This window comes from Ostrinia nubilalis, chromosome Z (genome assembly GCF_963855985.1).
Source record: "Ostrinia nubilalis chromosome Z, ilOstNubi1.1, whole genome shotgun sequence".
In the NCBI taxonomy this organism is placed as follows: Eukaryota; Metazoa; Arthropoda; class Insecta; order Lepidoptera; family Crambidae; genus Ostrinia; species Ostrinia nubilalis.
The window spans coordinates 4253245-4265705 of NC_087119.1; the positions used below are offsets into that span (position 1 = coordinate 4253245).

General features: G+C 34.7%; 2 protein-coding genes across 2 annotated transcripts in view; both read left to right on the forward strand.

The window, feature by feature from the left end:
• The window catches only part of LOC135087023 (uncharacterized), a 65670-nt gene extending 56701 nt beyond the window's left edge, over nt 1-8969 (forward strand). Inside the window, exons 4-5 of the mRNA XM_063981874.1 lie at nt 7597-7865; nt 8964-8969. Coding sequence (XP_063837944.1) covers nt 7597-7865; nt 8964-8969 — 275 coding nt within the window. The remainder of the gene's footprint in view (nt 1-7596; nt 7866-8963) is intronic.
• Nucleotides 8970-9507: 538 nt separating this feature from the next.
• LOC135087024 (PDF receptor-like) overlaps nt 9508-12461 on the forward strand; it is a 47305-nt gene continuing 44351 nt past the window's right edge. Inside the window, exons 1-2 of the mRNA XM_063981875.1 lie at nt 9508-9587; nt 11541-11679. Of these exons, the coding sequence (XP_063837945.1) occupies nt 11592-11679 (88 nt within the window). The 5' untranslated portion in view covers nt 9508-9587; nt 11541-11591. The remainder of the gene's footprint in view (nt 9588-11540; nt 11680-12461) is intronic.

Here is a 12461-nt window from a genome sequence, read left to right on the forward strand (position 1 = left end):
ATGTTTAACATTTTCTGTTAAGGTGTAAGTTGCGTTGACCAGAAGAGACAATATTTTGGTCAAGTCTTACGCATAGGAGTACGCAATATTATTTAATAAACTGCTATACAGTGTGAGTCACGTTAAAGTGTACATATGAAAATAGATGAAACTAGACCTATTTTTATCGACAAAAAAGAGGTCAAAAATTTTTTGAGATTTTTTTTAAATTTTTTATAGAATATTTTTTCTTCTAATTACTTATTGTAAAGAAAACGTAATAACTTTTAAACTAAGCGGTATATCCTGATAAAATAAAAGCAGTAATAATGCTAAATAACAGGCAATACTAAAAAAATACATAAAATATACAAAAAAGGCCAACAAATAATAAAATATGATACTTTATGAAAAAAATCTGCTTAAAAATTCGTATTTTTTTGGTTATTTGATAAATTTCTCCAAAAAATGCCCCTATAATAGGTGGTTTTTATTACTTTTTATTATTCTCTATCGTATTACTTTTGTAAAACCAAAAATCGCATGTCTCTATCCCTATCACAACATTTGCTATGATCGTTTGAACAAAGGCCTACCACCACATTTTTTTCCGCTACAGGTAGAGACAATTTAAATTTTAACTAAAATGCTTATTTTACTTCGAAATCTTTTGTTTTTATTTGAAATCAAACTTGTCTTTATCAAAATTACAAATCTAGAGCCATTTTCAGTTTCGTTGTTAACGAAGCGTTGAATGGCGCGCGATTTTTTTCAAAAAGTATCATTTTTTATTACTTGTTGGCCTTTTTTATGTATTTTATGTATTTTTTTAGTATTGCCTGTTATTTAGCATTGTTACTGTTTTTTATTTTATCAGGATATACCGCTTAGTTCAAAAGTTATTACGTTTTCTTTACAATAAGTAATTGGAAGAAAAAAAATTCTATAAAAAAATTTAAAAAAGTCTCAAAAAAATTTTGACCTCTTTTTTGTCGATAAAAATAGGTCTAGTTTCATCTATTTTCATATGTACACTTTAACGTGACTCACACTGTATTTTGAGAACATGCGGTTTGTGTCGTTTGCACACATTCGTTACCTGGCTGTGCGAAAATGGACTTCCTCTGATGGATCGGTTCTGCTAACGGAATCATCGTTGAAAGAAAAGAGAGAAAGAAGAAGAACATAATACTAGACGGCCGAAACCACACAATCTCAACCCTGCACGGAGTTTGGACTCCGCGACTCTGATGCCAAGTGTGCGAAGCTTTGAAGAAAATATGTCGGCCGCAGCCTGTCGTCGCGTCTTGTCGCCGAGCTGTCGCCTAATGTGTGCATACACAACCTTAACGAAGGCGACCTGTCACATCTATAATTGTAGTGGTAATAAAACAACTGTAACATCATAGGAATTATCGAATACGTACCTACAATGTCGTAGGCGACTTGTCTCATCTAACAAATACAGTTGATGACAGCAGTCAAAGTCAAAGCTCATTGCTATAGATAGAAAAATAAATAGATGTGTATTTATTGATTATGTGGCGCAAGAACATTATTGCGCTTTCAAATTAAGTAAAGTTTAAGTTTCTTTTTATTGCAATTTTTTTATAAACCAATCAGGCCATGTTATTCAGTAGGAAAAAAATTACTTCGGGAGCAGAACCGCACAAATTGCTAATTAATTGAAGTGAAAGAGAGAAAGAAGGAAATGAAATTCAGTGCTGTGTTAACGTTTAACCCCACCAATGGGAGACCTGCCTTTGTAAGAGCTTCACACCATCGCTGGCCCCTTTCCTTCGTCTGGCTAAATTATTACGGGCGAGTGGAGGTTGCTGGTAAAATATTCCGTGAAAAGCAGAGTGCATTTGAAAATCGAACTAATGCATCTGACTCTTGCCGGAGATCATGGAAAGATATCTCTACTTCTTTTGGGTTTACAAGTTTAGATTACCTAATAGGACATGAGCAAACTCCAGAACTTCCTATTATAATACATGCTCCCATCCAAACTAGAGGCATCAATAAGAGCTCATCAAGCCTACTCAGTCATGACTCATGAGTGCTCTCACATCTCAACGACGAACTGATTGACACCAAGGCACAAAATGCAGCTGCTACAATTCGCGGCCAATTATTAAATTACAATCATAATAAAGTTATTGTACACGAGCAGATTTTATGTTCATCAAATATTTACACGCTACTTGCGAATGTAGTGCCTAATTGCCGGAGTGGTCGTATTACCATTGGTTTCTGGTGGGTGGATGATCAAAGATGGCACTGGCCCCGTTTACCCGTGGTCCCAGTGGGTCGACCCATTACGGTGGTTCCATGGCACCAGGGATTGTTCCCTGGAATTATAACTATTCGCTGGGTGCGCGATGACAGCGCCAAACTAGGAGTTACAATTACAGCGGACTTTGAAATGTCAAAATGGCAAAATCGTTAATAACGTTGACCTTTTTTATTTTTCCATCTAAAATGGCAGAATCAATAACTTTCAGATAGTTCACACGGATCTTTTCATGACTGTCTTCACGAGAAGTAAAGTTACAAAATAAACAAATTTTCAGCCGAACATTTATGACTATAGGGTTGTTAATATTGCAGACTTTTTATATTTTCTCTAAAACATGGCCAAATCTATATATATAAAAGAAAGTCGTGTTAGTTACTCCACTTATAACTCAAGAACGGCTGAACCGACTTAGCTGAAAATTGTCAGGGAGGTAGTTTAGAGCCAGGAAAAGGACATAGGATACTTTTTATCCCGTTCGAAATTTAAAAAAAAAGTCTGCTTATTTATTGCCATTAAAAGGCGGAACAAAGTTCGCCGGGTCAGCTAGTTAATTATAAAACTGGTTTCTGCGCAACCAAACACAACATCACTTTCCAATCCCAAACTGTAATAAAAGGGAAACAATTAGTTTTGGCTCAACATGTCCAAAATGTGAAAGAAATAATATTTGAAGGTCATAAGAGCCGCGCCATCGATCCTCGAGTAGGTACGCCAAACTTCAGTAACATCTATGCCATACAAAACATCCTTGAATGTAAGCAACTGTTGTGTTATCTTATAAAAGGAAACTTTAGTATGGATTGTTGTATCTTAATTCTATTTTTGGAATCATTATGAAAATGTACAAAAAATCTTAAAATTATTCACTGGTTTATTTATAAGAAAATATCGAGGAATTAAATTTAAATTTAATTCACATGTGAAGAAACTGCTGAATTTACTTGATACTTAAACCGCAAGAATTATCAATGGTTCGACTCTCGAACCTTGGTCTTCGTCTCCTGATCCGCAGGTTGGTGGTTTCCATTTTATGCGACTATATTTTGAAGTTTATTCGCATTATTTCTCTTCTCCCGCAATTTTCCTGGTGTGGCTATTTACACACCACACCAACGGGCATCAATCAGTGTCATTGGAGAAAAGCACCGAACCAATACGTGTAGAAAATTCGGCATAGCAAAATTGTATTTTAAAAACAATGTACAAACATAATACTGTCTTATGAACGTTTTGGTATTATCGAAAACTAAAAAATAATTCAATATCGAGTTAGACCTACAACAAAAGACAACAGCTCAGTACATAATGCTCGTACTGTAAAAACATGGATACTTAAATTTTATTAACAGAGAGTAATAAGTAGTGAATAAAACTTTGCAAGAGTGGGATCAATGTTGAACAAAAGAAACATTGAGACGACATGGAAATAATGTTTGGGAATCTTGGAGGAATCGTGCTACGCAAACTCCATACACTTTGGCAGCTTAATGGTAAAACAATATATTGAATTACCATAACTAGAAAATAAAGTACAATCCACTTGAGTTTTGGGACGACAAACAATTTTTGGTTTCCGGTGTTGACTTTTGTAAGGTGGGGAACGGGGTTCATAGAAAATCGCCCAAATCCTTTTCAACAATATTTACTTATATCTTTACTTTTTTAGCATTTTACTTTTTTAACTTCTATTAGTTTCGGTACTTTCGGTAATGGTCGAGTACCTGTCGACGAATCGAGCGAATTGATTTCATGTCCTCCGAATTTCTATAACTTTGTCTCATCGAAAGACGAACTCATCAACAAAGTATTCCCAAACATCATTATTAACCACAAAAGTGAATGGTTAGGTGAGACTTAGCCTCAAAATTACCAAAATATAAATAATTTAGAACAAATGAAAGTATACTAAAAAATCACAGCAGTAATAATTGAACTCATTTATCATGAAATCAGCCTCGGGCTTTGTATAGAAAAGTTATCTTAGATCCTTGAATTTTTTTTATGATTTAGAACAACTTTTTGGTTTTTGGCAATGAAGTGACTGTTGATTTGTATTTTTAATATGTATTTTAGTTCAATGTATAATATGTATTATAGCCTGACCAGGAACATAAAAACCCTCGCCATGTTGCGGAAAACTAATGGTACTAATTTCTTTTAATGGCAACAGTAACTGAAAACTTCATTGACATGTCACCTTGCATGTCAGTCTATGGCTGTCAAAGTGTAAACAAACTTTATTTTAAATGTGCGCAATTGATTTTGTGAATTAAATTGCTAAAATCTTTTTATAGTCGTGAAAGAAAAGTGGTTCACAATGTGTTAAAGTATTTGTCGAAGAGTAATACTAAGGGTTCGGACAATATTTTCATCGAATAATGTTTCCGACAAAGGTTGTCAAATTGACTGACACGTTTATCGTACAGTACAGTCCACTATGAAAATTAGCTGTGGTTTGTGTCAAATACCTATTTTAAAGTTTTTTGTCACTTTCTAAGTGTTGAATTTAATGGAATTGGGAAAGAAGTACCGAGTTTGAAGCGTTCATGAGCAGACATTGCAGTTGAATATTCAAGTTCTGAATTTGATTATTGATGAATAATAAAATAAATCCTACTAACTCGATTGATGGTTTCATTTAATTTATTTAAACCAGGTTACCTATAATAATATTTTTTCGTTAATTTATGAAAAAATCAAATTAGCCCGTAATCCTGAATCCTGATACATATAGTTAGCCTATTAATTTAACACAGGTACGACTGTACTCAGTGTTGCACTATCAAATGCAATTGAAGCGCCTCTATGCCAGGGTTTTTATGTTCCTGGTCAGGCTATAAATATCATTATTTTCATTAACCACAGTTATTATGACATGATTGTATATATCTACAATACTTTGTTATTTCGTTAACGTTTCATCCGAAGAAATCGTCCCACCCGTGACATTGACAGAGGGTCGCCACCGTCAATTCCGGATCGCTGGTTCCGATTTTTGCCACGTTGGAAAACACTGAAATGTCATTTGCAGGAGGGCGCTGCACGCGCTGCCATCCATGCCGGGTTACTATTTCCGATCTTTGCCATTTTATTTGACGTTTCAAATCGTTTAACTTTAAATATTTTGCAGATAATATAATTCAACATTTTTGAACGTCACCTAAGTAGAGACATTTTAGTATAAAGTTCATATTTTTTTAAATAAATAATATTTTATTTTGTCTACATTGGATTCTAATTCATTTTAATAGAGGGAAAGAGAATATTATAATTAATTCTACAATAGATACAATACATAATGGCATCCTGAACTGTTTACTATACCGTATCGTACCGTAACATCGATCGCAAGCGAGGCAACAAATTAGGATCTCTAGAGACCTTCCCGACCAAAGTTTGAAGTGCGTTTTGAAAATAAATAAGGAATATCTTTGGTAATTTTACTCTGCCATACATCACTAATTTTTTAAATACAACCTACATACATACACAACACCGCAAATGTTTTTAGAGGTATGCAACTTTAAATTGCTTACAATATTTCTAGTGAAAAAACAAATCGTGCAAAAAATCATTTTGAAAATCATGGTTTAGTTCGCCATACAAACTTCCATATTACGGTCGACGTAATTTTCGTAACTTTTTATTCCTCAGTTGAATGATAATAATTAGAGATGAACCGGATAGTTGTTTGGCCGGATACCGGATATCCGGCCAGCTGCTAGGCCGGATAGCCGGATATCCGGCGGCCAGATAGTTGGCCCATTGTCTCGTTGCATGTCGTGACGAGTTTAGCGCCGCACAGGTGCTCCGAACGCGATCAGTGGGTCTATTAGTAGACTAGACTAGTCACACTTTTCGAAAATCGAATCCATCCGAATAGAATGTCAGATTTTGCCATTTGTCTAGGGGGCAGATCAATTCGGGCGATTTCGGTTGCTATCGTGAGTGTGTGATTGAATAGCGAAAATTAAATTAGTTTACTTGCTGCGTAATCTGACTAAACTGCATGCATCATGTCATCAGACCATCAGTGAAAAAAAGATCGCCTTTTTATTTGGCAATATTTCGACATTTACAGATTTACTATCTATGTATTCGTCATTAGAGTTAATAGCCCAGAAAAATAAATAAGGTTTTTGAAAGGCCTTAATTAATATGGCTTTTTTGTAACTTTTTGGACTTTAAAAAAAAGCCGTCATTATTATAAGCCATTTTATTGATATTTACCTCAAAGATTAATGTATTTAATTTTATTAATAGGAAATTGTCGTAGTTTTTTAATATCCGGTATCCGGCCGGATAGTGACTTACTATCCGGTATCCGGCCGGATAGTAAATTTAGGCCGGATATCCGGCCTACCGGATGGTTACCGGATATCCGTTTCATCTCTAATAATAATGTGGTATTTCAACAAGATGGTGTAAGTGTAACTATCCAACCAGCACGCGACACCTTGAATTTATTGCGGGAAACATTCGATGAGTGACGTTCGACCTGTGAATTTGCCTCTACATTCGTGTGATAGATTATTTTTTGGGGATATGTGAAGTCACACTTCTACTCAGATAAACTACAGACTTCGATACCAACATTCGTTGTGTTATTGCCGATGTATGGCACCAGTTACTCGAAAAAGTAGTTGAAAATTGGACAACCCGATTACGCTACATTTGAGCCAATCGTGGCTCCCTTAGGCCCGAAATCATTTTAAAGCATAAATGCCATAAGTATATCTTTTAAATAAAACCAATACCATGTCAATAAAATATTTTTAAGTACTTTATTTTATTTTAAAGTTGTATAGGTACCTCTAAAAAAACACCCTTTATATGCACATAAATGTATGTGGAAGTTCTGGTGCTTGTAGTGACTAAAACTCTGATGAATTTGTAAACTTGCTTGATGTTTTGTTCGTTACACGTCTTGTACAGCTTTTACTACAATCTTAAACAGATTGACTGTCTTCCGTCTTACGTATTCCACAACTCACAACACACTTCTGACTCATCTAAACTGCTATTTCCACTCTCAATCCTTACCTCATTCATCTGTTTCCTCCATTCACATCATTCAGCCGTTCAAATCATAAACAATTTTTTATTCGTCATCCTACTATTCCGTAACACACACATCTAATTAATCCTACATGTTTAAGATGTAGAATCACTGTGTAACGGAGATCAAACCCACGACCGGCGCATAGTAAGATCGGTAAGCGAAGAACTAGGCCAGGCATTTGGCGAAAATTTTCATCTGTATTTATTATTTCGCTGCAAGTTATAAAGAATTAAAAAAATATTTTTTGTTTCAGATGCGGCCCAAAATGCCCCTATACCTGACAATGGCGAAATGAGAGACAAATACACGATGAACAAAGACGAAAACACGACGACCAAAGACGAAAACACGACGAACAAAGACGAAAACACGACGAACACAGATGGACATAACGCGAACACAGAAAACACAGATTCGAACCTTCCTACGACTGGATCAGACGTTAGCGGAACCACGGGCGCTAGTAGCACGGGCGCAGCGCCTGGCGTTTTTAGCTCCCTCACTGACGATTTTAAACTGTTGGTGAGTACATTTTGCGAATATACGACAGTGTGTCGGGCTCTAAACACACATTTTGAGATCGGACGAAGTAGATGAGGATCTAACAATATTTTAATGTTTTTATTTAATTAATCATGATGGCAATAAATCAAAGGTAGCAAAAATATATCCTCTTAATAAAATTCAAGTACTTACCTAAGTATAGTAATGTTTTGATTTAAAAATTTTCTGGATTAGGTATTTCTTTTTTCAGAAAAATGTATCATTATGTTATACAGTGTGAGTCACGATAAAGTGCACATATGAATAATATGAAAATAGATTAAACTAGACCTTTTTTATCGAAGAAAATAATGACAAAAAATATCTGAAATTTTTTGTATTTTTTTATAGATTTTTTTTTCATTCAATTACTTATAAAGAAAACGTTATAACTTTTAAACTTAGAGGCATATCCTGATAAAATAAAAACACACATTATATTTACAATTGGAGAAACACTAAAATAATTGGTACTCAATTTAGGAGGTCTTGTCGCAAAGAAATGACAATGTATTACAGACAATCAGTACAACTAAGAATATCCTAAATAAGTAAATTTATTAAACTATTGTCCTCACGGAGAGATTGTAGAAATCTTCTCAAATATAATTGGTCTGATGATCGTTTCAATTAGTACGTTTGAAATTTTTACGAGTATATCAACGTTAAGTGCATATATTATTCTGTTCATTAACGCACTCACAATAAAAAGAGGTACTTTTCAAGCAAATCATCGTAATTACTGAAGTGATCCATATATCACAATAATTATATTCTTATTTGCACTAAAATATTCTTTTTGTGATATTAAGGAAACACAATACTTTCCTTTCTTATCTGAAATCATTCAGGAGAATTTTTCGGTGAGTTACATCAAAGTATTATTTCTTACAAAACAAAAACGAAATGTGTATGTATAGGGGAGACGTCGGAAGTGGGTTCAGACCGAGCCCCCGGCTTCGGCCTGCTCTTGAAACCACTGGGTATTGACCTACTGGGAGCTGAAGGGGCTTTGTTGCAAGGACAGCCATTTATTTACACAAATATAGCATCCTACGATGTTTCCATTTATTTCAGGGTTAGTTAAAATTACTTGTGGTAATAATACCGTGGTTACGCTTGATGAAAAACCAAAATGATTCATAATTATGAAGATTTTCAACCTTTTTGACGTAAATTCAAAATCACGTATTAATCAGATTTAAATTAATCGACGTGGAAACATTTCATTTGGAGAGTTATGTGAAACTTAAGGAGACCTCAGAGAAATCGATATCACTTTAAATGAGAACTTGACGGAAGGACTTGGACAGTATAGAGATTTTTATCTGATCATAAGAGAGTTTTAAACCTTTTTTATTTTATAACAATTTTTACAGTTAGTTGCAACTTGTTGCACTATGTAATGTGTTGGCGAACTAAACAACATCGCGTCGCGTACCCTACGCGCATTCAGATCGCGCTCGCTCGTTTCCGCCGGTTGTCGGTTTTTCGAGGATCCCTTTGGCCGAGGGCAGTATGAATTGGACGGCCATCCGCGACGGGCTTGCGCGCTGCGAGCAAGCAGCCATCTACTTCTTACGATATTGTATTCGTGAAAACTACACGTAACACGCGCAGTTGAAGTGCTAAGGTCGTCCACAACGTTCTTGCTGTGTTGAAAAATATTATTACCAACGTTTTTCTGCTCAACTCTTAAAGGTAGCTATTACTCACACTTTACTCGGGGTTATTTATCATTACAATGCTTATTTTGTAAAATCAGGTATCGTAGATCGAATCAAAACGTTCTCGTGAAATTTGAGTTTCTTTCTTAGTCAAGTTTATTTCTTAAAGTCAAAAAAGTTGAAGCCTACTTATTTATGACTCCCTTACCTTAAAAGTTTATTGCACAAATTTTTCCAGAACACTTTTTAGTAATTTTGTTAAAACAAAAAGGTTGTTTGAGGGATGTAAAGTCCTACTGTTAATTTACGTTTTCACCGAACTGACTCTCATTTTACAGTAAATTGAAGACTTGGATATCATTAGGTCAATACAGCTAGTTTCGATGGTAAAAATGCAGACTCTGATAATGGTTTCGGTTGAATCAAGGATCAATGGGACCTAATAATACCTTACAGGGAGTGAATAGCTGTTCGGTTAAGTAACTCTTCAAAACATACTTCTTTTTCTAAAGAGACGGCGCGTAAAATACCCAAACAATGTCAAGTCTCGTAACAGGATGCCGATTTATTATAAGTATAGATGTATCGTATTCATACAGTCAATGAGAATCAGGAGGTAACTAAATAGATTTATTTTTGTTTTTCAGTTATTGAATACTTTAATAGGTATGTTAAAATACTTTTATACCAATAATTTGTTTTATAAGGATTTCACTTTTAAAGAGATCAAAAGATTCGTAAACGATAATAACAATCGATCAGTAACACAATCAGATATATTTTTTTCTAAAGAAATTTTGTACGTTTTGTCGTATTGGTACACTTACTTGTGTCTTTGGGTAAGTAGGTACAGAGGAATTATGTTACCTTAGCTTAATAGATACGTAATATAGCTAATGTCAATTCTATACAGTGTCATATTTATAGATATAACTCGACCTCAAAGAGATCGTTAATTGATCTCGAAACATGATTTCCGACGTTTCAGTTTGGGAAACAAACAGTAACCACCTTTTTTATCATGAGGTTACATGTGATATTTCAACAGATCCGTATTTACTTACCACGCATTCAAGATTCCTTCAAAATCTTCTATTTCAAGTGTTGTAAATTGTTTTAACTGCGGGTCATAAAAACCGTAAAAGATGGCGCGCGATGTTTGTTTTTTTACAAGTCTTGTTCAATCTATAGTATACTTTTGAATACATTTTATAGATTCATTACAAGAATATTTAAAATGATGTGTGCGCGTGAACAATTAAAAGCGTAGAGTTTTACGCTAGTGAATATGGTCTTAGAATGTTTTTCTAGACTTGCTTAATTTTATATTACGTACGTAACTCATTTTCGTATCTGTATATTTTATTTATTCATTATTCATACCTTAACAGCTAAAAAATCCTAGTAACATATTTGTATAACAAACTCATAGACTTTGTTTTTTGAAAAAAAAAAAAATTGTTTTCACGGTTGATGTTGATTGATACCATGAATTTCATTGTGGCGAAAGATGAAAGAGCAGTTTCCATTTCAGTTAAGTGATTTCTTTTCTGTATCAAAATTTCAACGTGATCATTATTGGAACAATTAGTCCAAAATAGCCAGAGGGAACTTAATCAGCATAGTTCCTTGAAGGCTTCGTCCACCCACCCAACACAGCCTTGATTAACAATGGAAACGCAAATTAAAAGCGAATTGTGTGTCAAAAACACGAGTTGTTGTGCAACTCGTCTGGTGCTATCGATTTCTGGTTCCCTTTGGTTTTACAACGAAACATTAAGGATTGATTGTTGCTAGAAATAACATTTAGATTAGCCATCGGCATTGTTTTTAAAATTAGGGAGGTGTCGAATATGTAACGATAGGTAACAAAAAATACTATAGCGTATCACTAAGTAACATTTCTTGATTTGCTTAAAATATGGGTGGAGACCGCAATTTTGACGCAAATGATCAATCAATGATCTAATCAAGATTTTCTTTACAGTTCGACGCTGGCAAGAAAATTGCTCCACTGCTAAGCTCAAACCATTTGAGGATGCCGCAAAACCCACATCTCACAGCGCCATTGGACGACTACCAGAAGATTTGTAAAGAATATCATTCTTCGTTCCAGTATGAACCACGTAAGTCTATCATTTAATTGCAGGAAATAAATGTTACTATGCCGATAACTTGCAGCTGTCACTTGTCAAAACAAATCACAAAAAGCCTGCGACACGAATCGTTCCAATAGCGGCTCAGTCTCCGACTGTCGCTATTCGGTCGATCGCAGCCGCCCTTGTCAGTTTACATCGGTTTAGTATTGTACCTGTATTTCAAGCGGTCGGGTGCCAGTAATGCCAGTGTATGAAGGAAAGCTGATAAAAGCCCTTTGTTTACTTGAGTCCTTTTCAACTTTTACAACTTCTACAAGGCGTTGCATGAGTTCTAATTTCATATGTGTTTTTTTTTTAATTTAAAGTTAGGTATAGCCTGACCAGGAACATAAAAACCCTGGCATAGAGGCGCGTCAATTGCATTTGATAGTGCAACACTGAGTACAGTCGTACCTGTGTTAAATTTATAGGCTAACTTTATGTAGCAGGATTCAGGATTACGGGCTAATTAGATATTTTCATAAATTAACGAAAAAATATTATTATAGGTAACCTGGTTTAAAATAAATTAAATGAAACCATCAATCGAGCTAGTAGGATTTATTTTATTATTCATCAATAATCAAATTCAGAACTTGAATACTCAACTGCAATGTTTGCTCATGAACGCTTCAAACTCGGTACTTCTTTCCCAATTCCATAAAATTCAACACTTAGAAAGTGACAAAATTTTTTAAAATAGGTAGTTGAAACAAACCACAGCTAATTTTCATAGTGGACTGTACTATGCGATAAACATGTCAGTCAAT